General features: G+C 43.7%; 1 protein-coding gene, 1 long non-coding RNA gene and 1 pseudogene across 3 annotated transcripts in view; 2 read left to right on the top strand and 1 right to left on the bottom strand.

Moving 5' to 3' along the window:
* LOC129058534 (uncharacterized) overlaps nucleotides 1-25298 on the bottom strand; it is a 40407-nt gene that overhangs the window by 3528 nt on the left and 11581 nt on the right. The window contains exon 2 of the long non-coding RNA XR_008523699.2: nucleotides 1329-1387. This is a non-coding gene — a long non-coding RNA (uncharacterized LOC129058534). The remainder of the gene's footprint in view (nucleotides 1-1328; nucleotides 1388-25298) is intronic.
* LOC129058532 (olfactory receptor 7E24-like) lies at nucleotides 8453-24024 on the top strand. 2 transcript variants are annotated; one of them, XM_054551865.2, is made up of 2 exons: nucleotides 8453-9649; nucleotides 23129-24024. In XM_054551865.2, exons 1-2 carry the CDS (start codon nucleotides 9642-9644, stop codon nucleotides 23445-23447), a joined length of 327 nt encoding a protein of 108 aa, XP_054407840.2. In that variant the 5' UTR covers nucleotides 8453-9641; the 3' UTR covers nucleotides 23448-24024. The 2 variants fall into 2 exon arrangements, with proteins under 2 accessions (XP_054407840.2, XP_054407839.1); XM_054551864.2 differs by lacking the exon at nucleotides 23129-24024 and adding an exon at nucleotides 9787-10070.
* Nucleotides 14371-15345, top strand: LOC129058533 (olfactory receptor 7E24-like; annotated as a pseudogene).

Genomic DNA, 25298 nt, shown 5'->3' with positions numbered 1-25298 from the left:
GCGAATGGCAGGACCCAGAGTGGCACTACTCACCCCACCTGTGAAGGGGGCATAATGACAGGAACTAGCTCACAAGGTTGTTGAGAAGATGAACTGAGTTTTTCCTGTGAAGTACTGAGGCAAGTATACAGCGAGTGCTATGTGTGTTAGCAAAATCAAGGAAGGAATGAAAGAGGAGGAGGAACAAGGACAGATATACAGAAGTAGAAGAAGACTGAGCACCTAGACCAGAAAAGCCTGGCCCTACTCAGGAACAAGGAACAGAGTTACAGCTGTGAAACATCAGAGACCATCATTACCTACACAGCCCTGCTTTCCCCAGGCTCTAACAGGGCCACTTAGGCAGATGTAATTTCCTACCCCATTGACTCTGGTCTTCATACCAAATCTGCACTCGCAGACAGGGATGTGATGACACCCACGTGGCTGAAGATGGCTCCAGGCTCCAGTGGTACTGACTTGGGATGAATTACCCACTAAAAACCTGAGATGAATGAATCATTTTGGAATTTTTCCAAATGCAAAATAAGTACCAAGGCCACATCGATGCTGCTATTCCTACTATCGCGTAGAGATTGATTTGCTCTCTTCAGCAGGCATCTCCTGGATCAAATCATTGGAAGATCACGGTGGCATTAATAAAAACAGCCACTGCCATGAGCTGAGCCTGATAATTAATGTGCCAGGCTGAGCCGGGCTTTGCATGCCTGCTCCCATTTGATCTCCACCATAAATCCAGGGACAGCTATTATCATTGTTATCCCCATTTTACAGCTCATAAAGCTAAAGTTCGTGGCACTAAGGCAACTTTCCTCAAGTACTAAGCTCAGATGTAAACCGACATCTCAGATGTTTGACCGATCCCAAAGCCCAAGCTCTACCACACTGCATTATTCTGCTACAAGGAGCCTTGGAATTCACCTGCCGCCTCACGTCTGACATACAGAGAACAGCAATGCATGGGCTGAGCCCAAGGAAGTGCCTGGAACTAAAACTCTTTACTCTGGATTCAGACCCCTGTCTCTCGCCCTTTGTTCCCTGATAGTTTCATCAGGGCTTTGTTAGAAACAAACACAAAGCGACATAAAAACACAGAGAAAATTAAGAAGGTGTGGTTGGCAGTCGGGGTCAGGTGGGGGCCACAGCAGTGGGGTGGGGTGTGTGGTGTCTGGCTGGGTATGATATCTCCAGCCCAGGCAAAGTCCAAGAATTCCAAGGTCAGTTAGAGCAGCAATGTCCACCAGGGGGTGCTAGGAATGTGTTAACTGATTAACTAAGCCTCCCCCATCCAAAGCTATTGGGACACCCTAGTCCATAGACGCGCTTACCTTAACAAGGATTTCCCAACAACTGGTTTCCATAGGTACCACAGGGGACACACAGGTAACTGTAGAAGGCACACAGATAAATTTACAGGAAAAATTCTTGGTAATGATGCATGTCCTAAGAAAATTTTGTTTTCTTCTAGCTGCACTGCACAAAGGAGGGATTTGCTTTCTGAGTAAGATAAAAATATTTTCCTTGGTTAGAAAGTGAGGGATTCTTTGGCTTGTTAACTTATACAATATAGCTTCTAAGGGAAGCACTGGGAGACCCAGGTTATTTCTCTCCTGGCCCATGTCAACAGGAGGCTTCTGCTGACCCAGGCGCCCTACCAAGGCCTCTTAACAGGTCCTGGACCCCCATGGCTGCTGCAAACCCAGAAAGCGTGCACAGACCTGTGTTTCTGTAGGGGGAGAGGAAGATGGGGAGCCCAAGTGGATTGTTTTGAAGCTCCTAGAAAACGACCCTTGATAGTAGGATACAGGGGATGTTACATCTTTCAAGAGCCTCGTGTTCTTCTCAGCAACTTCAGGTCATTGAATCCTTGTCCATTGGGATCAGGCAGCCATCTGCCACAGATCCATGGGGCAGGATTGCCATCGCCATCTTCATGAAGCATGTCCGCCTTTCCCTTGGAGCTGTGTATAGCACAGCCCCACAGCCCACACAGTCACGCTTGGAGGCCCCGATTCGGAGCATTCATTTATCCATCTGCTCTTTCAACAAAATTTCTGAGCAATTATTTTTTACCACATTTATGCCTTTAAAAAGCATTTATCCAAAAGTGTAGGGAGGCACAAAACAGCTTTGAACCAGGAAAATGCACCCCATTTTGAGAAACTCAACCATCTCGTTTCATGGATGAGGAAAAGATCTTCAGAAGCTATGTACACACTGAAGATTACAAACCTGGAGGACAGCAGAGCTGGGTCTAAGGCCCAGATCTGGCTCCTGGCTCGGTGCGCTGACATCCTCACCATGCTGCCTTCCAATGGGCCCTTGGCCCTCACAATATCTCTCATCTATGGAAAGAAATCACAATCCTTGCTCCCACTTAACAAAAAAGCAAATTAAGACGTACAGAAGACAACCTAAACAGGTCATTAAGATCAGCACCAACCCAGCTCAAACGTTTCTCAAGAAAGGCATCTCCTGATTCCTGCAAGTCATTTCCAGATTTGAATCCTCATCCAAGGCATGGAGATTTAATTCTCTCTGGCATCTGGCCCCTGCAGACCCCTCCCTTACAAATGCCTTCCTTAAGAATCACCCTCACACAAGAACAATCCCTGCTGTCTACACCCACTTCTTTTCCACCAGATTTTCTGCTTCGTGTTCAACTGCAGGAGTCCTTTTGTGTCAATGTGGTAGAATATTTATTATCAAAAAGGTGAGATGTTGACTGCAATTATTTTGGGATGGGTATATTTCAGTTGCCATGAAAGAAAGAAGAAAAAGAGAAAAGGAAGAAAAAAAAGGAAAGTGGATGAAAGAAATGAATTGGAAGAGAAGGAAGATAAAGAAGAAAAGAGGGTAGAAGGGGAAGAGAGAAGAAAGGAGAAGCAAGGAAGGAGGTAGAGAGGGAGAATGTCCAGCTAAGGAGGACCCTGGGTCATCTTTTAATTTTTCCAGATCATCCAAAGACAACCATGTTAATTAGCATAGTCTGTTGACACAGGGAGAGGTTCATTTTGCAGTCTCTGTCCCTCAGTGTTTGGACCTGAAACTCAAAATTTAATGCAACTTCCACAACATCCTTATTTGGAAGAAAAGGCAGTCTGACTCAGACTCAAGTCTTAGTTAAGAAAAAATAAGTAAATCTTGTTATCAATGAATGTCATTGCAGGGAAAGACCACAGAGGTCACTAAGGGAGCCCTCAAAACCTTCTGCAACCCAAAGTCCCCCCCGTTCATCAACCCAAAAGCCAAACACACAAAACATGCCTTTCATGTCACTTCAAATGTCTTAACAAATTAAATATCATTACTCAAAACAAAGCAAGGCTGTGGCAATGTTAGATGAAAATAGTTCATTTTCCCTAAAAATAGAATCTTTATTTTAGTCACAAGGTCTCAATCTGCTTGTCTGCCCTGGTTCCTCTTTCCTGGTCAAAGTGGCCATTAGAACATAACGAAGATCATTTTCAACATCAAAGTTGTTGCCAGCTTTTTTTAACGTTGATAAAAATGAGAAATGATGTTCAATAAATGTTTGCTTGTGTTCAGAGGATCAAGGAGATAATTTACTCCCCAAAATCTTGAAAGCCAACTTGATTAAGTTGTCTTAGACTCAAGCTTGAGCTCCCAAAACACTTCTGAGAGATCTGGCAAAGACTGAACTGTGAGAAAGGGGTTCCTTTTGGAGTTTCAAATGTGCTTTTCAGACAAAATATCAGAAAAATATGGATTTCTTACATTCACTCTGCAGACATATTAGACGAAACTGCTTTTTGCTTTTTTTCTCCTTAAGAGCAAGACCACCAAATCTAAACACTAAAAAGAAACGTTTAGCACTAATATATTTTTAGATAAATGTGGGCTATAATTTCTTGACATAAGCAATACTGAGAAACAAGATGGATATTTATTTCTTGAAGTTTCACAATCAATATATTCAAAAGTTCAAATATATCTGCTAAGTACACCAAGTATCTTAGGCTGGGCTCCTGAGATGCAGACCTTCAGGGAAGACGCAGCCACAAGGGGTTTATGAAGGAGAAACCTGTAAGGTGTGAGGGAAGAAGAACAAGGAAGGGGGAAGAGCCCAGCCAGGGGACCATTTCTGGAAGGTGCGTGTGTTGGGAAAAACTCTCCCAAACCATGTTTTTCCTCTGCTCTCATACCACCGCAACAATCATCAACACAGAAGACAACATCTGTGACCAAATGTAGGCAGGGGGCAGGGGTTTCCCCACCACCAAGCAGCGGATGCTAGCTCCATGTCCTCCAATTCAATTCCAACACAATTTACCCGAACATCACATCAGATCCCACAGGTTGAATACTCAGTCCCCAAGACCACCCCACTCTGGTCACCAGTTGCAAGTCCAGGCCTCTGGAACTCCTGACCAACCTGCTTCAAGTTGGGTTCCCAAAAGCCCCTCTTTGGGTTCGACTAACTTGCTGGAGCAGCCCAAAGAACTCAGGGAACCACATTTACCAGTTTACTGCAAAGGACACTACAGATGATACTGATGAAGAGACTTGTAGAGTGCAGAGCTTCCATGCCCTCCCATGTCACAGGGTGAATCCCAAAATTGGAGTTCAGGCTGGGAGTCCACGCACATTCTCTGCTTCACACAGAAATTCAAGAGCAAGATGATGCAGTAAAGTGAAAGCAAGTTTTTTAAGAAAGTAAAGGGATAAAGGGGTGGCTACTCCATCAGCAGAGCAGCAGCATGGGCTGCTGGACTGAATAGACTTATGGTTATTTCTTGATTATATAACAAACAAGGAGTGGATTGTTCATGAGTTTTCCAGGAAAGGGGTAGCATATTCCTGGAAATGAGGGTTCCCCCCATTTTAGACCATATAGGTAACTTCTGGACATTGCCATGCCATTCATAAACTGTCATGGTGCTGGTGGGCATGTCTTTTAGCATGCTAATGCATTATAATTAGCATATAATGAACAATGAGGACAATCAGAGGTCACTTTTGTCACCATCTTGGTTCAAAGACATCATCAACTCAAGGAGTGCTCTCCAGGGCTTAGGAACAGTTTCTTTTTCACTGCAGTATGCATAAACAAGCAGTGAGTACAATTTTCCTTTATTAGGGATGAATTAACCTTAGTCATCTTTTCAGCCTTTCACTGAAAAATCAGACAAATCAATATTCTGGAATTTATTTGTAATTTTCTCCCCAAGTGAAGTTTGGGCAGCACTCAAGTTCAGGGATTTCATGAGTCTCTTTAACAATATGAAGTTCTTGTTATTCTTTGTGATTGAAAAAAAAGAAACAGTTTCACATGTTATTCATGTTATTTTCACAACCTAGGTAGATTCCTGATTCTACATTTTAGGACCATTCAGCCTCATATGCCAAAGAGAATTGTGCATACAGAGAGAGAAAGAGAGTGGGAGGGAGGGAGGGAAGGAAAAGGAGGAAGGAAAGGAAGAAGGAAGAGAGGAAAGAAGAAAGGGAAAAAGGAAGGGAGGGAGGGAGGGAAGGAGGGAGAAAGGAAGGAAGGAAGGAAATCTTTTAAAGATTTGTTTATGTACCCCAAATGAATCTCACTTGCTCCTTGGCTAGTCTCAGCATACTCTCTCATTCAAATGAAACAATAAAATAAAAAGCAGTAGACAACAATTTTAATTATTTGTACTCTGTTGTATTTTTTAAACTATAAAAGTAATACATCATGTCAAAAGGACACAGGAGCCAACCTAAAACAGCTCCCAGTGGCCAAAGTTGGAACAAAACTGAGCAACAAAATAAGTAACAAAAATATTTTTTATAACACAAAGAATAAAATAAACAACCATAACTCAATACTAATATAAAAAGTGATTGAATAAATAACAAGTAAGGGAGAACAGAAGAATTCCAGTTAACAAATAGAGACAGAATAAGGAAAGTAGACAAATTTTATTAGAGCAGTACAGCAATAATTGCTGCAAGATTCACCAAAGAATACTATAATTAGTGGACAAAGTTTGACAAGCTATAGGATATTAAGAAGAAAAGGGATAAGAAGAAAGAACTTTCCCCAAAATATGTATTATTTACAAAAAGGGAAATAGCAACTTTGAGTGGGGAAAGCAGACACCATCCAATCACATGATCAAGGCTAACATCACCAGTGACAGATGTGCCAATAGCACGTATCCCCAGTATTTTGAGCAGAGAAGAGCACATCACCACCATGGCATTCTTCCCCAAGATCCATAACCTCAATCTATCAAAGCATGAGAAAACATGACAAACCCAAACTAAGGGACATTCTATCAAATGCCTGACCTGTACTCTTCAAGACTGTCAGGGTCATAAAAGGACAAGCACAGGTTGAGGAACTGTCACAGATTGGAGGAGAACAGGGGGACACGGGACTCACCGTAATGTGGGATTTGGGGAAAGAATAAGGACATGAGTGGAAAAACTGGTGAGATCTGAACACATTCTGTAGTTTACTGAATAGTGTTGTCCTGGCATTAATTTCTTGGTTTTGATGCCCTCCCCTTACCAGGGAAAGAGGCTCCCCACTCTTGAGCCCACAGTGCTTGCACCTCCACAAGACAAGAATATCCCTAGGCCCCCCAGAGTAGACAAGAGAGGAGTTGAAGACTTGGGAGAAACCCCTCCCTTGGCAGCTCATTTATGACTCAAAATGGGGATACAACTGCCCCTGAGAGAGCAGCGGTATCCTGGGATAGATGAGGATGGTCACGTGGTGGAGAGGCGTGTTTTTGTGTACAAGCCCTTCACCTCTGCCGACCTTCTCCACTGGAAAAACAATACCCCGTCCTATACCAAAAAGCCACAAGCTCTAATTGATTGGCTCCAAACTGTTATCCAGACCCACAACACCACCTGGGCTGATTGCCACCAGTTGCTCATGTTCCTCTGTAACAGAGATGAAAGGCGGAGAGTGCCCCAAGCAGCAACTAAGTGGCTAGAGGAACATGCACCAGCTGATTATCAAAACCCCCAAGAGTATGTAAGGACCCAGTTACCTGAAACCGACCCCCAGTGGGACCCACATGAAAGGATATGCAAAGGCTAAACTGAGACAGGGAAGCACTCTTGGAAGGATTAAAGAGGGGAGCTCAGAAGGCCACAACCATTAACAAGGTCTCTGAGGTCATTCAGGGAAAAGAAGAAAGTCCAGCACAATTCTACCAGAGACTGTGTGAGGCCTGTCGTATGTATACTCCCTTTGATCCCGATAGCCCTGAAAATCAGCACATGATTAACATGGCTTTAGTCAGTCAAAGCGCAGAAGACATGAGAAGGAAACTGCAGAAACACGCTGGGCTTGCAGGGATGAATTCATCACAATTATTAGAAATAGCTAACCAGGTGTTTGTAAACAGGGATGCAGTAAGACATAAGGAAAACCGCAAAGAGAATGAATGTCAGGCCCAGTGACAAACCAACCTGTTTGTTAGATGCAGCAATGAGAGGGGTCCCCCCAAAGAGGCAAGGGAAGGGGGGCCCTGGGAAAGAAATTCAGCTTGGCTGTCAGAGTTTGCAGCGTAACCAGTGTGCTTATTGTAAAGAAATAGGACATTGGAAGAACCAGTGCCCTCAGCTAAAAAGAAAACAAGGTGACTCAGAGCAGGAGGCCCCGGACAAGGAGGAAGGGGCCCGGCTCAACCTGGCAGAAGGGTTATTGGACTGAGGGAGCCTGGGCTCAAGTGTCCCCAAAGAGCCTCTGGTCAGAATGACAGTCAGGGGTAGAGACATTGATTTTCTTCTAGATACCGGTGCTGAACACTCGGTAGTAACCGCCGCAGTCACTCCCTTATCCAAAAAGACTATTGACATAATCGGAGCCACGGAGGTTTCAGCCAAGCAAGCTTTCTGCTTGCCTTGGACTTGTACTGTAGGAGGACATAAAGTGATTCATCAGTTTTTGTACATGCCTGACAGTCCCTTGTCCTTGTTGGGAAGGGACTTGCTTAGCACACTGACAGCCACTATCTCTTTTACAGAGCATGGCTCTTTGCTGCTAAAGTTCCCCAGAATGGGAATCATTATGACCCTTATGGTCCTCCAAGAGGAGGAATGGAGACTTTTCATAACTGAGCCAGGCCAAGAGATAAGACCATCTCTGGCTAAGCAGTGGCCAAGAGTATGTGCAGAAGACAACCCCCCAGGGTTGGCAGTCAACCAAGCCCCCTTACTCATAGAAGTTAAGCCTGGGGCCCAGCCGCTTAGGCGAAAACAGGACCCGGTCCCCAGAGAAGCTCTTCAAGGTATCCAGGTCCATCTCAAGCACCTAAGAACTTTTGGAATTATAGTTCCTTGTCAGTCTCCATGGAACACTCTCCTCCTGCCTGTTCCCAAGCCATGGACCAAGGACTACAGGCTGGTACAGGATTTGCGCTTGCTTAATCAAGCTACAGTGACTTTACATACAACAGTACCTAACCCGTCCACATTGTTGGGGTTGCTGCCAGCTGAGGACAGCTGGTTCACCTGCTTGGACCTGAAAGATGCTTTCTTTCCTATCAGATTAGCCCCTGAGAACCAGAAGCTGTTTGCCTTTCAGTGAGATGATCCAGAGTCAGGTGTCACTACTCAGTACACTTGGACTGGGCTTCCCCAAGGGTTCAGGAACTCCCCCACCATCTTTGGGGAGGCGTTTGCTTGAGACCTCCAGGAGTTTCCCACCAGAGACCTAGGCTGCATGTTGCTACAGTAGGTTCATGACTTTTTGCTGGGACACCCCACAGTAGTTGGGTGCGCCAAAGGAACAGATGCCCTACACCGGCACCTGGAGGACTGTGGGTATAAAGTGTCCAAGAAAAAAGCTCAGATCTGCCGACAGCAGGTACGTTACGTGGGATTTGCCATCCCACAGGGGGAACGCAGCCTGGGATCAGAAAGAAAGCAGGCCATTTGCAATCCACCAGAGGCTAAGAGCAGAAGGCAGGTGAGAGAATTCTTAGGAGCTGTGGGGTTTTGTAGACTGTGGATCCCAAACTTCGCAGTGTTAACCAAGCCTTTGTATGAGGTCACAAAGGGTGCAGGGCCCAGGAATCTTTTGAATGGGGATCCCAGCAACAGCAAGCCTTTCACAAGTTAAAGGAAAAGCTTATGTCAGCCCCAGCCCTGGGGCTACCCGATCTGACAAAGCCTTTTACATTGTATGTGTCAGAGAGAGAAAAGATGGCAGTCGGAGTTTTCACCCAAACTGTGGGGCCCTGGCCGAGGCCAGTGGCCTACCTCTCTAAACAACTAGACGGGGTTTCTAAAGGATGGACCCCATGTTTGAGGGCCTTGGCAGCAACTGCCCTGCTAGTACAAGAAGCAAATAATCTGACTCTTGGGCAAAACCTGAACATAAAGGCCCCCAATGCTGTGGTGACTTTAATGAATACTAAAGGACATCATTGGCTAACGAATGCTAGACTCACCAAGTACCAACGTTTGCTCTGTGAAAATCTCCGTATAACCATGGAAGTTTGTAACACCCTAAACCCTGCCACCTTGCTCCCAGTATCACAGAGCCCTGTCGAGCATGATTGTGTAGAAGTGCTGGACTCAGTTGACTCTAGCAGACCCGACCTCCGGGACCAGCCTTGGGCATCAGTAGACTGGGAACTATATGAGGACGGGAGACTCCAGGTAGACTTCACAGAGATGCCAAAATGTGGAGGTAACAAGTATTTACTAGTTCTTGGGTGTACCTACTCTGAGTGGGTGGAGGCTTGTCCAATACGAACTGAGAAAGCTCGTGAAGTAACCCGTGTGCTTCTTCAAGATCTGATTCCTAGATTTGAACTGCCCTTACAGATCGGCTCAGGTAACAGGCCTGCACTTGTGGCTGACTTCGTACAGAAGACAGTAAAGGTATTGGGGATCACACGGAAACTGCATGCGGCCTACCGGCCTCAGAGTTCCGGAAAGGTGGATCGGATGAATTGGACTATCAAAAATAGTATTATTGTCTTCCCCGCTGGATATTAAAAACAACACCAGAAGGCACGTCAAACCACCTGCTAATTTGACAGAATGTTATCCTCTCCCCCCCGACCCCCCGTGCCCCTGGATATTAGAGACAATAACACAGGGGTAATGTACACCCACTGCTTTATTGGGAGTAATATCATCCTCTCCCTTCTTGTATATTAGGAACAATATCACACTGTGCGTGTATGCCTGTCGCGAATTCAATGGAATGTCATCCTGTGCCTCCCTGGATATGATGAACAATATCACGGGGGATGTACAACTTCTGAGATATTGGGAGTGATGTCATCCTCTCCCCTCTGGAAGTTAGGGACAATATCACAGGGGTAGTGTACACCCTCTATGATGTTGGGACTAATATCATCCTCCCGCCCCCTGGATATTAAAAACCATATCACAAGGGGCGTGTACACACACTTCGATATTGGTATTAATACCATCCTCCCCCTCTTTGGATATTTGGTGCAATATTTCAGGTGGGGTATACACCACCTGCAATATTGGAAGTAATATTATTTTCTCCCCCCTTGGATATTAAAAACAATATCACAGGGGGTGTGAACAACCCCTGCGATATTTGGAGTAATATCATTGTCTCCCCTCACGAATATTAAGAACAATATCGTAGGGGGGTGGTGTACACCCACTTTGATATTTGATATCATCCTCTTCTCCCATGGATATTAGGAACAATATCAGGAAGGGATGTACAGACCCTGCGACATTTGGGGTCATATAATTGTCTCCCCTAGATATTAGGAAAAATGTAACTGGGGATGTGAACACCCCTGCGATATTGGGAGTATATCATCCTCTCCCCCCCCTTGCATATGAGGAACAATATCACAGGTGGTGTATACTGTCTCTGCGATATTGGGAGTACAGTTATCCTCTCTTCCCCTGGATATTAGGGAGGGTATCAGAGGGGGAGGGTGTACATTCCCTGTGATAGTCAATGTAATCTTATCCTCTCACTCCCAGGGTATTATGAACAATATTACAGGAGGGGTGTACACCCCCTGTGATATTGAGGGTCATATCTTCCTCTTTCGCTCTGGATATTAGGAACAATATCACAGGGTTGTGTACACCCCCTGCGATATTGGGAGTAATATCATCCTCTCTCCCTGTGGATATTAGGAAGAGTATCACAGGGCTGTGTAAACCCCCTGCGGTATTGGGAGTAATACCATCCTCTCTCCCTCTGGATATTAGGAAGATTTTCACGGGGGTGTGTACACCCCTTGCGATATTGGGAGTAATATCATCTTCTCCATCCAGGAAATTACTAACAAGGTCACGGGGGGGTGCACTCCCCCTGCGATATTGGGAGTAATGTTGTCCTCCCCAAACCTGGATGTTAGCAACAAGATCACAGAGGGGGTGTACACACCCTGCGACATTGGAAGTAGTATGATCATCTCCCCACCTGGATATTGGGAAAAATATCATAGCACGGGTATACATTTCCTACGCTGTTGGGAGTAATAGCATTATTTTCCTTTCTGGATATTAGGAACAATATCACAGGCGTGCTGTACATTTACTTCGATATTAGGAGTAATATCATCCTCTCCCCTTTGGGACATTAGGAACAATATCCCAGGGGGATGTCCACACTCTGCGATATTGGGAGTAATATCATCCTCTATTTCCCTGAATATTGGGCACAATATCACAAAAGGTGTACAACCCGTGCGATATTGGGAGTAATATCATACTCTCCTTCCCTAGATATTAGAAAACAATATCATCAGGGCTGAACACCCCTGTGATAATGGGAGTAATATTTTCTCTTTCACAGGCCATTAGGAACAATATCACAGGGGGTGTTTACACATCCTGCGATATTGAAGGTTATATCATCCTCTGCCCCCCGGAATACTACCAACAATATCAAACAGGGGTGGTGTACACCCCCTGTGATATTGGGAGTCATATCATTCTCTCCACCTCCAGATATTAAGAACAATATCCCGGCAGGGTGTGGTACATACACCCCCAGTGATATTGGGAATAATGTGGTCCTCTCCTTCCCTAGATGCTAGGAACAATATCACAGGGGGGTGTACACCTTCTGTGATATTGGAAGCAGTATCATCCTCTCCTCTGCTGGATATTAGAAAAAATATCACACCTGCTGTACACCCACTATGATATTAGGAAGAATATTACAGGGTGTACATCCACTGTGACTTTAGGAGAAATAGCTCCCTAAAATGTCACAAATGATATCAGAGGGTATACAGTAATAACTCCCTAGGATATTACAAATACTATCACAGGGTATACACCCACTGTGATAACAGGAGTAATACATCCCAAGGATATTACCAGTAATATCACAAGGCTGTACACCCACTATGACATAAGGAGTGATATCTCCCTAGGATATTACGAATAACATCACAGAGTGTACACACATGGTATACACCCACTGTGGCACTAGGACTAATAACTTTCTAAGACATTACGAATAGCATCACAGAATGTAAATACATGGTGTACACCCACTGTAACATTAGGCGTTATTTCTCCCTAGGATATTACGAGTAACATCTCAGTGTGTACACACATGGTGTACACCCACTGTGACATTAAGGGTAATATCCCCCTAGGATATTACGCATAACATCACAGGGTGTTCACCCATGGTGTACACGCACTGTAATATTAGGAACAATATCTCCCTAGGATATTATGAATAATATCACAAGGTGTACAGAAACTGTGATAATAGAGGTAACATCTCTCTAGGATATTATGAATAATATCACATGGTGTACACCCACTGTGATACTGGGAGCAATATCTCTCTAGGATAGTATGAATAATGTCACAGAGTGTACACCCACTGTGATATGAGGAGAAATATCTCTCTGGGATATTACAAATTATATCACAGAGTGTACACACATGGTGTACATCCACTTTGCTATTAGGAGTAATATCTTCCTAGGACATTACAAATAACATCACAGAGTGTACACCCACTGTAATGTTAGGAATCGTATCTCCCTAGGTGATTACAAATAATATCACATAGAGTACACCCTCTGTGATATTAGGAGTAATATCTTCCTAGGGTGTTATGAATAATTTCACAGTGTGTACACACATGTGTACACTCACTGTGATGTTAGGAGTAATATCTTCCTAGTGTATAACAAATAACATCACAGGGTGTACACCCACTTTGATATTAGCTATAATATTTTTCTACTTTGTTACAAATAATATCACAGGGTGTGCAAAAATGGTGTACACTCACTGTGATATCAGGAGTCGTATCTCCGTAATATATTATGAATAATATCACAGGATGTACACACACTGTATTATTAGGAGTGATATCGCTGTAGGATATTACAGTGAATATCACAGGGTGTACAGCCACTGTGATATTAGGAGCAATATCTTTCTAGGATATTACAAATAATATCACAGGGTGTATGCCCACTCTGATGTCAGGAGCAATATCTCCCTAGGATATCAAAACTAATATCACAGGGTGTACAATCTCTGCCTTCCAGGTTCTAAGGGATTCTCCTGCTTCAGCCTCCTGAGTAGCTATGGTTACCCGCCACCACACCCAGCTAATTTTTTTTTAATTTCAGTAGAGATGGGGTTTCACCACGTTGGCTAGGCTGGGCTGGAACTCCTGACCTCAGGTGATCCATCAGCCTCGGCCTCCCAAAGTGTTGGGATTACAGGTGTGAGCAATCGTGCTTGGACAAGAGTTATATAGTCAATTAATTTGGAAACACAGCTCCCATATTTGAGTGTGCATGTACTTTTATGAAGAAATGATGTCAGAAAACCTAAGGATGATAATAAATATGAAAAGTAAATGGCATGTTAAAAGATCTTCTGATTAAGAACTATAAGGTTTGATTTCCTTTTTAGATAATGCGGTCCTAGCTCTTGTATCGTCCTTTTAAATATTCTATATCAAAGGAATTTGTAGCACGGTGTCAGAATAAAATAGAGTGTATTCCACTGCTTCTTAATTTCTTTCAATTAGACTGAGATATTTTTCTTAAAGAGAGAAGAACATTTTTATTGCATCTTATTTTCTCTGAAAAGAGTAGGCTATATTTTACTGAGATCACAGATTTGTTATATATCATGTTTTGGTCTTCCAACATTCTTCAGTGGATTTTCTCTAAAGTAGTATGTACAGAAATAGCTGAATAGCAAAAAAGTAAATCATGTAATAATTCTGAGATTTTTTGGGTTTGCCACAACTGAGAAATATTGCTGATGGTGTATGGTCCTCAAGTGTGAAAATGTTCCTTGTGAATTGCTTGCATCCAAAATATACACACAGCATTAAGGGCTGGTTTTTATCTTTTATTTTTCCAATCCTCTTTTCTTCTCAAGGTGTCCAAGTCACACAGAGCCACAAAATCTCACGGGTGTCTGAGAATTCCTCCTTCTGGGACTCTCAGAGGATCCAGAACTGCAGCCCATCCTCGCTGGTCTGTCCCTGTCCATGTACCTGGTCATGGTGCTGAGGAACCTGCTCATCGTCCTGGCTGTCAGCTCTGACTCCCACCTCCACACCTCCATGTACTTCTTCCTCTCCAACCTGTGCTGGGCTGACATCGGTTTCACTTCGGCCATGGTTCCCAAGATGATTGTGGACATGCAGTTGCATAGCAGAGTCATCTCTCATGCGGGCTGCCTGACACAGATGTCTTTCTTGGTCCTTTTTGCATGTATAGAAGACATGCTCCTGACTGTGATGGCCTATGACTGATTTGTGGCCATCTGTCACCCCCTGCACTACCCAGTCATCGTGAATCCTCACCTCTGTGTCTTCTTAGTTTTGGTGTCCTTTTTCCTTAGCCTGTTGGATTCCCAGCTGCACAGTTGGATTGTGTTACAATTCACCTTCTTCAAGAATGTGGAAATCTCTAATTTTGTCTGTGACCCATCTCAACTTCTCAACCTTGCCTGTTCTGACAGCGTCACCAATAGCATATTCATATATTTAGATAGTACTATGTTTGGTTTTCTTCCATTTCAGGGATCCTTTCATCTTACTATAAAATTGTCCCCTCCATTCTAAGAATTTCATCGTCAGATGGGAAGTATAAAGCCTTCTCCACCTGTGGCTCTCACCTGGCAGTTGTTTGCTTATTTTATGGAACAGGCATTGGCGTGTACCTGACTTCAGCTGTGTCACCACCCCCCAGCAATGGTGTGGTGGTGTCAGTGATGTACACTGTGGTCACCCCCATGCTGAACCCTTTCATCTACAGCCTGAGAAACAGGGACATTCAAAGCGTCCTGTGGAGGCTGTGCACCACAACAGTCGAATCTCATGATCTGTTCCATCCTTTTTCTTGTGTGGGTAAGAAAGGGCAACCACATTAAATCTCTACATCTGCAAATCCTGCCCCTTAGTCACATTATTTTTGTTGCTTGATGGCTTTTATTCCTTTCCACATTTCCTATGTGAATATTGCTTTCTTCGTTATGCCTTTAACTGGAATGGGTGAGTATTCTGGGATCCTTTGTTTAGCAGAAACCTCATGACTGAATCCTCTATACCTAGGCGGCCTCCTTTAGTTTCTGAGCAATAACCCTGTCATTCAGGTGGAATCACAATGATTATTTATATACACGAAGTCCTCACTTCACTTTGGAATTCCCTGAAAACTGACTTTATGGAAACAATGTACAGCACGTCCTCCAACACCATTGGTGTGTTCAAAGTTGTCTCGTTGTAATGTTGATGAGGAATAAGTGGTTTCACTATCCATAATTTTGCTTAAAGGTGAAGATTCCAAGAGACTTTCAAAGATGTTAAGTGAGGACATACTGTACATCAAATTCATATCCTCTTCCAGAGTTCATGTGGAATTTCTTTATAAACTGCTTCTAGAGAATCTATTTAGGCAGGTTATGTGTAGAGATCCATGTCACCCGTCCTCAATCTTAGCTTTGAGTCAAATCACCTGGGGAGCTTACAAATGATGAGGCCTGGGTCTCATTACCTGAGATTCTGATTTACTTGCACCTGTGTATGTGGCCTTTTTTTTTTTTAAAAGCACCAGAGGTGGTTCCAATGACAAAGTTTCTAGAAGCATCAAGTTCCGATGAGTAAGAACAGAAGTTAATTGCAATATGATTTCTTCAAATATTATCTTCAAATACATTGTCCATCAACACCATACAAATTTTTATTATGCTGTTTTTTCTTACCATTTAGCATTTTCCTTTTTTTTTCTTTTTTTTTTGAGACAGAGTTTCACTCTTGTTGCCCAGGCTGGAGTGCAATGACACGATCTCGGCTCACTGCAACCTCTGCCTTCCATATTCAAGCGATTCGATTCTCCTGTCTCAGCCTTCCAAGTAGCTGGGATTACAGGCATGCATTACCATGCCCTGCTGAATTTTTTTTTTTTTTTTTTTTTGTATTTTTAGTAGAGACACTGTTTCTCTATATTGGTCAGGCTGGTCTTGAACTCCCAATCTCAGGTGATCCACCTGCTTCAGCCTCCCAAAGTGCTGGGATTACAGGCGTGAGCGACCACGCCCAGCCACCACTTAGCATTTTCATTTTACATTTGTTGAAGTTATAGATTTATGCACACATCGATTGCTGCTTTGTTATACACTTGCATATACATAAGATGGGAAATAGAAAAGAATAAAATGGGCACAGTATCCCTAAAGTTTCACATTCCGAGACATTTCAAAAATATTTGCTTTTTAGAAATTTGTTCAATTAAGAAACTGTGGTATACACACACAATGAAGTATTATTCAGCCTAAAAAGGAATAAAATCCTCTCCACTGCAGACAAAATGGATGAGATTGCAGGTCTGTGTATTAAGTGAAATAAGCCAGGCACAGAATGACAAATCTTAACACGTCCTCACTTATATGTAGGAACAAGAAAGACAATCTTGGCCAGGTGTGGTGGCTCAGGCCTGTAATCCCAGCACTTTGGGAGGCCAAATCACATGGATCACTTGGGTCCAGGAGTTCAAGACCTGCCTGGCCAACATGGTGAAACCCCATCTCTACTGAAAACACAAAAGATTAGCCAGGTGTGGTGACGCGTGCCTGTAGTCTCAGCTACTCGGAGGGCTGAGGCCCAAGAAGTGCTTGAACTTGGGAGGCGGAGGTTGCAGTGAGCCCGGATTGTGCCTGTATACTCCAACCTGGGCAACAGAAAGAGACTCCATCACACACCTACACACAAAAGGAATCTCAGGAAGATGGAAAGTATAAAGGTGGTTAGCAGATGCTAGGAAGAAAAGGGGTGGGATGGGGAATGAAGAGAAGTGGATAATTGGGTCCCAAAATACAGAAAGATGGAATAAGTGAGTTCTAGTGTTTGATAGCACAGTATGAAAATTTTAGCTCACAAGAATTTCTTGCATATTTCCAGATGCTTTGGTAAGAAGCTTCCTACCTTTCTCATTATGCTGGTTTTTAAGCTATTCTCTTTCTGCTGTTGAAATCATGCTGGTTTTTTGTTTCTGATTTTTTGTTTTGAGATGGAGTTTTACTCTTGTTGCCCAGGCTGGAGTGTAATGGTGCCATCTTGGCTCACCGCAACCTCTGCCTCCTGGGTTCAAGCTATTCTCCTGCCTCCACCTCCCGGGCAGCTGGGATTACAGGCATGCCCCAGCATGCCCACCTAATGTTGTATTTGTAGTAGAGATGGTGGTTTCTCCCTGTCAGTCAGGCAAGTCTTGAACTCCTGACCTCAGGTGATCCACCTGCCTCAGCCTCCCAAAGTGCTGGGATTACAGGCATGAGCAACCGCATCCAGGCCATGTTATATCCTTATCTGTTGTCTGTTGTTTGTTTGTTTTTGAGCCCAGAAATAACTTCTCACCTATATGTTCAAATGATTTTTAACATGAGTGCTAGGAAAGTTCATTGGCGGAAAAGCAGCCTTTTCAAGAAATAGTGTTGGAGAAACTTGATTTCCACATGCAGAAGAATGAAGGTGGACCCTATGTCACACCAGGTGCAAAACTTGACACAAACTGGATCAAAGACCTAACCCCAAGTGCTAAAAGGGTAATATGCCTAAAAGAAAACATTGGCCACACTTTCATGATATCAGATAGGGCAGTGCTTTCTGGGATATGACACCAAAAGCATAGGCAACAGAAGAAAATTAGATTCCTTGGATTACATCTAAATGACAGACACTTTTGTGCATCAAAAAACACTGTGAACTGAGTGAAAAGATAACCCAGGGATGAGGAAAAATATTTGCAAATCATATATCTGAAAAGAGGCTGATATCCATCATACATAAAGAATAGCTAGAACTAAACAACAAGAAACTCAAAGCATCCCATTAACAATGTTCAGAAGACTTGAGTAGACGTGTCCCTAAAGAAGATATAGCAATGGCCAATAAGCATCTAAAATGATGTTCAAAATCACTAATCATACGGAAGCACAAATCAAACCAAGAATGTGATACCACACATTAGGATGGATATGATAAACAAACAAGCATTGGTGAAACTAGAGGGAAGTAGGAATGCTCGAATATGATTGGAGGGAATGTAAAACCGTGAAGAAACAGGCAAAATAGTATGGTGTGTACTGGAAAAATTAGAAACAGAATTATCAGATGTTCCCGCAGTTGCACTTGTGGGTACCTACCAAAAAGAATTACAAGCCAGGAGTGGAACAGACATTTGTACACCCATGTTCATAGCGGCATTATTCACAACAGCCAAAATGTGGAAGCAACCCAAGAGTTCATGGACAGATGAATTAAAAAGCACACTGCAGTTCATTCACACAATGGAAGACTATTCAGCCTTCAAAAGGCAGGCACTTCTGGCCGGTGTGGTGGCTCACAGCTGTAATCCCAGCATCTTGGAAGACTGAGGTGGGCGGATCACCTGGGGTCAGGAATTCAAAACCAGCCTGGCCATCTCGGTGAAACCCTGTCTCTACTGAGAATGCAAAACATTAGACGAGCGTGGTGGCGTGTGCCTATAGTCCCAGCTACTCGGGAGGCTGAGGCACAAGAACCGCTTGAACCCTGGAGGCAAAGGTTGCAGTGAGCCCAGATTGTGCCACTGCACTCCAGCCTGTGCGACAGAGTGAGACTCCATGTAAACACAAAACAAAACAAAACCAAAAAAAAAAACCCCAAAAAAAGCCAGACAGGCACTTCTGACACAGGCTGCAACATGAATGAACCTTGAAGACATTATTGTTCGTGAAATAAATAAATCCCAAAAGGATAAACACGACCAGGCTCAGTGGCTTGAACCTGTAACCCCAGCACTTTGGGAGGCTGAGGCAGATGGATCACTTAAGGTCAGGAGTTCGAGACCAGCCTGGCCAATACGGTGAAAGCTCATCTCTATTAAAAATACAAAAATTAGCTGGGCGTGGTGGCACATGCCTATAATCCCAGCTACTCAGGAGACTGAGACACAAGAATCGCTTGAACCCACGATGTGGAGGTTGCGGTGAGCCGAGACCATGCCACTGCACTCCAGCCTGGGTGACAGAGAAAGACTGTCTCCAAAACAAAACCAAAAAAAAAAAAAAAAATTAAACACGGTAGGATTCTACTTAGATCAAGTGTCTAGAGTAGTTAAACTCACAGAGTTGCAAAATAGAATGGTGGGCCCCAGGGGTGGGTGAGAGAGAGGAATGGAGGGTTTGGTCAATGGGTGCAATTTCCATTTTGAAACATAAAACTGTTCTGGAGATGATGGCGGTGATGGTTGCTAAACAATGTGAATGTACTTAATGTGATTAAACTGCAACTGAAAAATAGTGGAAATTGTAAATGTTTACACTGGCCATTCCATATGAAATAATATATATTTATAATTTTTAATATTTATACGTGGTATATTTTTGCATAATAAAAGATGAAAATTAAAGCAGTTGGATCTTTCAAAAGAAAAGAAAGAAGCGGATAGTACACACAAGTTTTCTCCTGATTAGAGGAAGAGCCCCAAAGCTTCTGTGGACACTCACTTTTCTCTTCTTGCATTATTATGAGGAAATCCTTAGAGGCTGGGGAACTTGGGCAACTTTGGCTAATGAGGAGCTTCTGTGCCTTGAGCCCCCCAGGCCATAGAATAGTAAATACTCAGTCTGTGCCTCCAGCCCTGCAGTGTGAGGTTCCAGTGCTGTGGGCTCCATACCCATCACCTGTATCAGGAGGCTCATGTCTCATCCTGTCTTCTTGCCAGCCTTGAGGACAGAGTCTGAGGCTCCAACATGCACCATGCAGGGAGGACAGTGGACCTGTTCTCCGTGGTCATGGCCCAGCAGAGGGGAAGGGCAGTTCAGTGAGTGCTGAGGCATGGTCGGCCGGGAGCCTTGTTTTGTTTCCTCATCCTCAGGGCAAACAGGAGAGTGCGGTGGGCAGATGGGAGGAGACCAATGTGCAAACTGTCAGCTCAGCAGACTGTGGAGTTTCTGTTCTTGGTTGTGGTGCGGGGGGGGTCTCAGAAATCTTATTCAAAATTTTGCTTTCCTCCCCCACTGGTTGTCCTTTTCATAGACATCTCACCCGTGATAGCAGGGAATGAGTCCCTCTAAACTATTCCCTCAGAACAACAAAAAGATTATGAAGGTGATGATGAGGATAAAGAGGATGATGACAGACACCATGGCATCATGAACCCTTACTGAGGGCTTCCTAAAGGCCAGGCTCTGAGCTCTGTGGTCTATGCAGCTTGTTTCATTTCATCTGCGTAGTCTCCCAGTTACTAGTGCACATTTCATTATTATTTTACAGACTAGAAAAGGAGCAACGCATTCTCATATAACTTGTACCAGATCATAAAGTCAAAAAGGGTGAAGTCCAATTTGAACCAGGCAGCCTAAGTCCAGACACATGGCATTTGGCCAGTCCTCTCCCTGCATCCAACCTGCCCTCTCAAATCCTTGTCACTCAGGCCGATGCCCCTGCTCACTGTGCCCTTCCCTTTGGGGGTTCCTTGTAGAGCACAGCTAGACCAGTGGGGGCCACAATCACTGTGTCAAGTATAGAAAGGGCAGCTGAGATCACATCAAAGAGTCCAGAAAGAATTGGCACAGGATCATTTGGGATGCATCTCTCCCTTTCCCCTGTTCCTGGCTTTCCTTACAGCTTTCGACTTCCTCAAAGGAGTCATAAATTCAGAGTTTGGCTTCCACTCCTATTGAGGAAGCTGGAAACCATTTCAAAAATGCTCCTCAGATGTGCCTGTCGTTAAGACCTCTGAGCTCTGCTTAAAACTTTTTGAAGCTGGGCACGGTGGCTCATGCCTGTAATCCCAGCACTTTGGGAGTGTGGGGCAGGTGAATCACAAGGTCAGGTGTTCGAGACCAGCCTGGCCAACATGGTGAAACCCCCGTCTCTATTAAAAATAGAAACAAATTAGCCGGGCATAGTGGCGGGCACCTGTAATCTCAGATCTACTCGGCAGGCTGAGGCAAGGGAATAGCTTGAACCTGGGATGCGGAGGTTGCTGTGAGCCGAGATCACTCCACTGCACCCCAGCCTGGGCAACAGAATGAGACTCCGTCTCAAAAAAACAAAAACAGAAACAGAAAAAACCCACAACTTTTTGAGAGTTGGAAGAACATCAAGTATAATACCCAGGACTTAGAGTCTGGCCATTAATTTTCAATACCACCCTTTCTACTTATCTGTATGGCAAGGGGTGAGATGTCCATCCTCTGAGACTCAGCACTCTCATCTGAGTTGATTTCTAGTTGATCCAATGGAAGTGAGCGATGATTAAACCGACCGTGGGTGCCCGCTTCGTGATCTCTACGTGATGGATGCATAAAGTAAAGGCAATGTGAATTTTAGATACATTCATTAATATTTTAGGCTTAAACTGCATACAATTCAACGGAAATGTCCCCTGACCTAGAGTTCTGGTTTCCCTGCATTCCAGACAGGACATTTTATTTTGTCCTTATCTCAGTAAGTGCTGAGTATTGTGAGAGGAACAAGTGAGTCTCTTTTGTTTCTGATTCCCCAGAGGCTATATCTTGCTTCGCATGTAGGAGATAGCAAAAGTAAAAATCTATGTTAATTATTGAATTGACACTTCCTTGGTTCACAAAAATTGGCTGTCATCAGCGTGACTTCGACTTACTTGATTCTTTTTGTTTTTTGATTTTTGAGACGGAGTTTTGCTCTCATTGCCCAGGCTGGAGTGCAGTGGTGTGATCTCGGCTCACTGTAGCCTCTGCCTCCCAGGTTCAAGCCATTCTCCTGCCTCAGCCTCCCGAGTAGCTGGGACTACAGGCACGCGCCACCATACCGGGTGAAGTTTTTGTATTTTTAGTAGAGGCGGGGTATCACCATGTTGGCCAGGATGGTCTTGATCTCCTGACCTCGTGATCTGCCCTCCTCGGCCTCCCAAAGTGCTGGGATTACAGGTGTGAGCCACCACGTCTGGACAAACTTTCTGATGAAAACTCTAAGTCCACCTAAGCTAAGGACAGGAGTGATAGATTACATGAATTTTAAAACAAGACCCACCAATTTGAGTAAGCAATTACTCTCTTGAAGGAGAAAACTCAGAAAACATAATGATGAAATCACTAGGACCTAACTGGCATGTGGAACTATTTTCTGCTTATGAACTATCAACTTTAATTTCATTTCCAGGTGACATGGTCTCAGCTGTTATACAGTGTTTATCAATGTTCTCAATCAAGGGAATTTGTATAAATCTATTCAAATAAAATAAAATATTTGAGTTCTTAATTTCCTTTAATTAGGATAACCTTTCTCTTAAAGTGGAGAGAATGGTTTTATTACATATTTTTCTTCGGAAAAGATAGGCTGTATTTTCTAGCAATTATCAATTTGTTATATATGATGATCTGGTTCTTGGAACGTTCTTGAATCTAGTGTCTCTAAGGCAGGTGTGTACAGCAAGAAGTGAATAACACAGAAATCAATGATTAAAGCATTGGAAGACAATTGAGTTTTTCAGAACTGCAAAATATTGCTGAGCGTGGATTGCTCTGGCATCTGAAAACATTACTTGTGAATTGCTTCTATCCAAAATGCAGACACAATGCTGGGTGTCAGTTTACTTGTTTCTGATTTTTCAACCCTCTTTTCTAGGCAAAAGGTGTCCAAATTCTACAGACCCACAGAATCTAACAGATGTCTCTATATTCCTCCTCCTAGAACCTCAAAGGATCCAGAACTGCAGCCGGTCCTCGCTGGGCTGTTCCTGTGCATGTGCCTGGTCACGGTGCTGGGGAACCTGCTCATCATCCTGGCCATCAGCCAAGACTCCCACCTCCACACCCCCATGTACTTCTTCCTCTCCAACACGTCCTTGCCTGACATCGGTTTCATCTCCACCACGGTCCCCAAGATCATTGTGGACATCCAGTCTCACAGCAGAGTCATCTCCTACGCAGGCTGCCTGACTCAGATGTCTCTCTTTGCCATTTTTGGAGGCATGGAAGAGAGACATGCTCCTGAGTGTGATGGCCTATGACCGGTTCGTAGCCATCTGTCACCCTCTATATCATTCAGCCGTCATGAACCGTGTTTCTGTGGCTTCCTGGTTTTGTTGTCTTTTTTTTTTTTTCTCAGTCTTTTAGATGCCCAGCTGCACAACTTGATTGCCTTACAAATGACCTGCTTCAAGGATGTGGAAATTCCTAATTTCTTCTGTGACCCTTCTCAACTCCCCCATCTCGCATGTTGTGACACCTTCACCAATCACATAATCATGTATTTCCCTGCTGCCATATTTGGTTTCCTTCCCATCTCGGGGACCCTTTTCTCTTACTAAAAAATTGTTTCCTCCATTCTGAGGGTTTCATCATCAGGTAGGAGGTATAAAGCCTTCTCCACCTGTGAGTCTCACCTGTCAGTTGTTTGCTTATTTTATGGAACAGGCGTTGGAGGGTCCCTCAGTTCAGATGTGTCATCTTCCCCGAGAAAGGCTGCAGTGGCCTCAGTGATGTACACGGTGGTCACCCCCATGCTGAACCCCTTCATCTACAGCCTGAGAAACAGGGATATTAAAAGTGTCCTGTGGCAGCCACACGGCAGCAAAGTCTAATCTCAATATCTTCTTATCTGTTCCATTCCTTTAGTAGTGTGGGTTAAAAAAGGCGGCAAGGTCAAATAAGAATGATATCACAGGGTGAACACCCACTGTGATATTAGGAGTAATACCTCCCTAGGATATAAAATATACTGTCACAGAGTCTACACACACGGGGTACACCCACTGTGATATTAGAAGCAATATCTCCCTGAAATATGATGAAAAATATCACAGAGTGTGCACACTGTGTGATATTAGGAGTAATATTTACCCTGGATATTACGACTAACATCAAGGGTGTACACACACGGGGTACACGCACTGTGAAATCAGGAGTTGTATCTCCCTAAGATATTATGAATAATATCACAGGGTATACACTATGTGTGTACATCCACTGTGATATTTGAAGTCATATCTCTCTATGAGATTACAAATAATATCAAAGGGTGTACACCCCTCTGACATATTAGGAGTAACATCCTTCTAGGGTATTACAGATAACGTCACAAAGTGTACAACTCCTGTGACATTTTGTACACTCTTTGTGACATTAAAAGAAACATCCCCCCAGATATCCTAGGGGCATATGAATGATAACCAAGGCAGTGTACACACATGGTGTACACGGCCTGTGTCATCAGGAGTGACATTCCCCTAGGATATTACGAATAATATCACAGCAGGTGTACACACATGGTGTACACCCCATGTGACATTAGGAAGACCATGCCCCTAGAATATTAGGAATAGTATCACAGGCGTTGAATACGCATGATATACACCCCCGGTGACATTAAAAATAACATCCCCCTTGGATATTACGAATAATATGACAGGGAGTACACCCCGTGTGACATTAGGAGTAACATCCCCCGAGGATATAATGAATAACATCAGAGTTTGTACCTGCATTGTGACCCTAGTAGTAACAACTCTTCAGGATATTACAAATAATATCACAGGGTGTACATGCATTGTGACATTAGTAGTAACATCCCGCTGGAATATGATGAGTCATATCACAGGGTGTACACCCCCTGTGACAATAGTAGCAACATTTCCCTAGAATATTATGAATAATATCACAGGAGGTGCAGCCCCTGTGATTTACAAGTAACATTTCTATAGAATATCCCAAGTCATATCGCTGTGTGACTCTGTATACACCCCGTGTGACATTAGGAGTAACATCCCACAAAACTATGATGAATAATATCACAGGGTGAACACACCCTGTGACCTGAGGAATAATGTAGTTTTGGGATATTATGAATGATGTGACAAGGT

This window comes from Pongo abelii, chromosome 2 (assembly GCF_028885655.2).
Source record: "Pongo abelii isolate AG06213 chromosome 2, NHGRI_mPonAbe1-v2.0_pri, whole genome shotgun sequence".
Lineage (NCBI taxonomy): Eukaryota > Metazoa > Chordata > Mammalia > Primates > Hominidae > Pongo > Pongo abelii.
The sequence above is the reverse complement of the archived record's forward strand: the minus strand, read 5'-3'. Positions and strand labels throughout refer to the sequence as shown.

Coding starts and splice junctions, on each gene's coding strand:
- LOC129058532 (XM_054551864.2), top strand. CDS start 9,088: ATGTCAGCCCCAGCCCTGGGGCTACCCGATCTGACAAAGCCTTTTACA.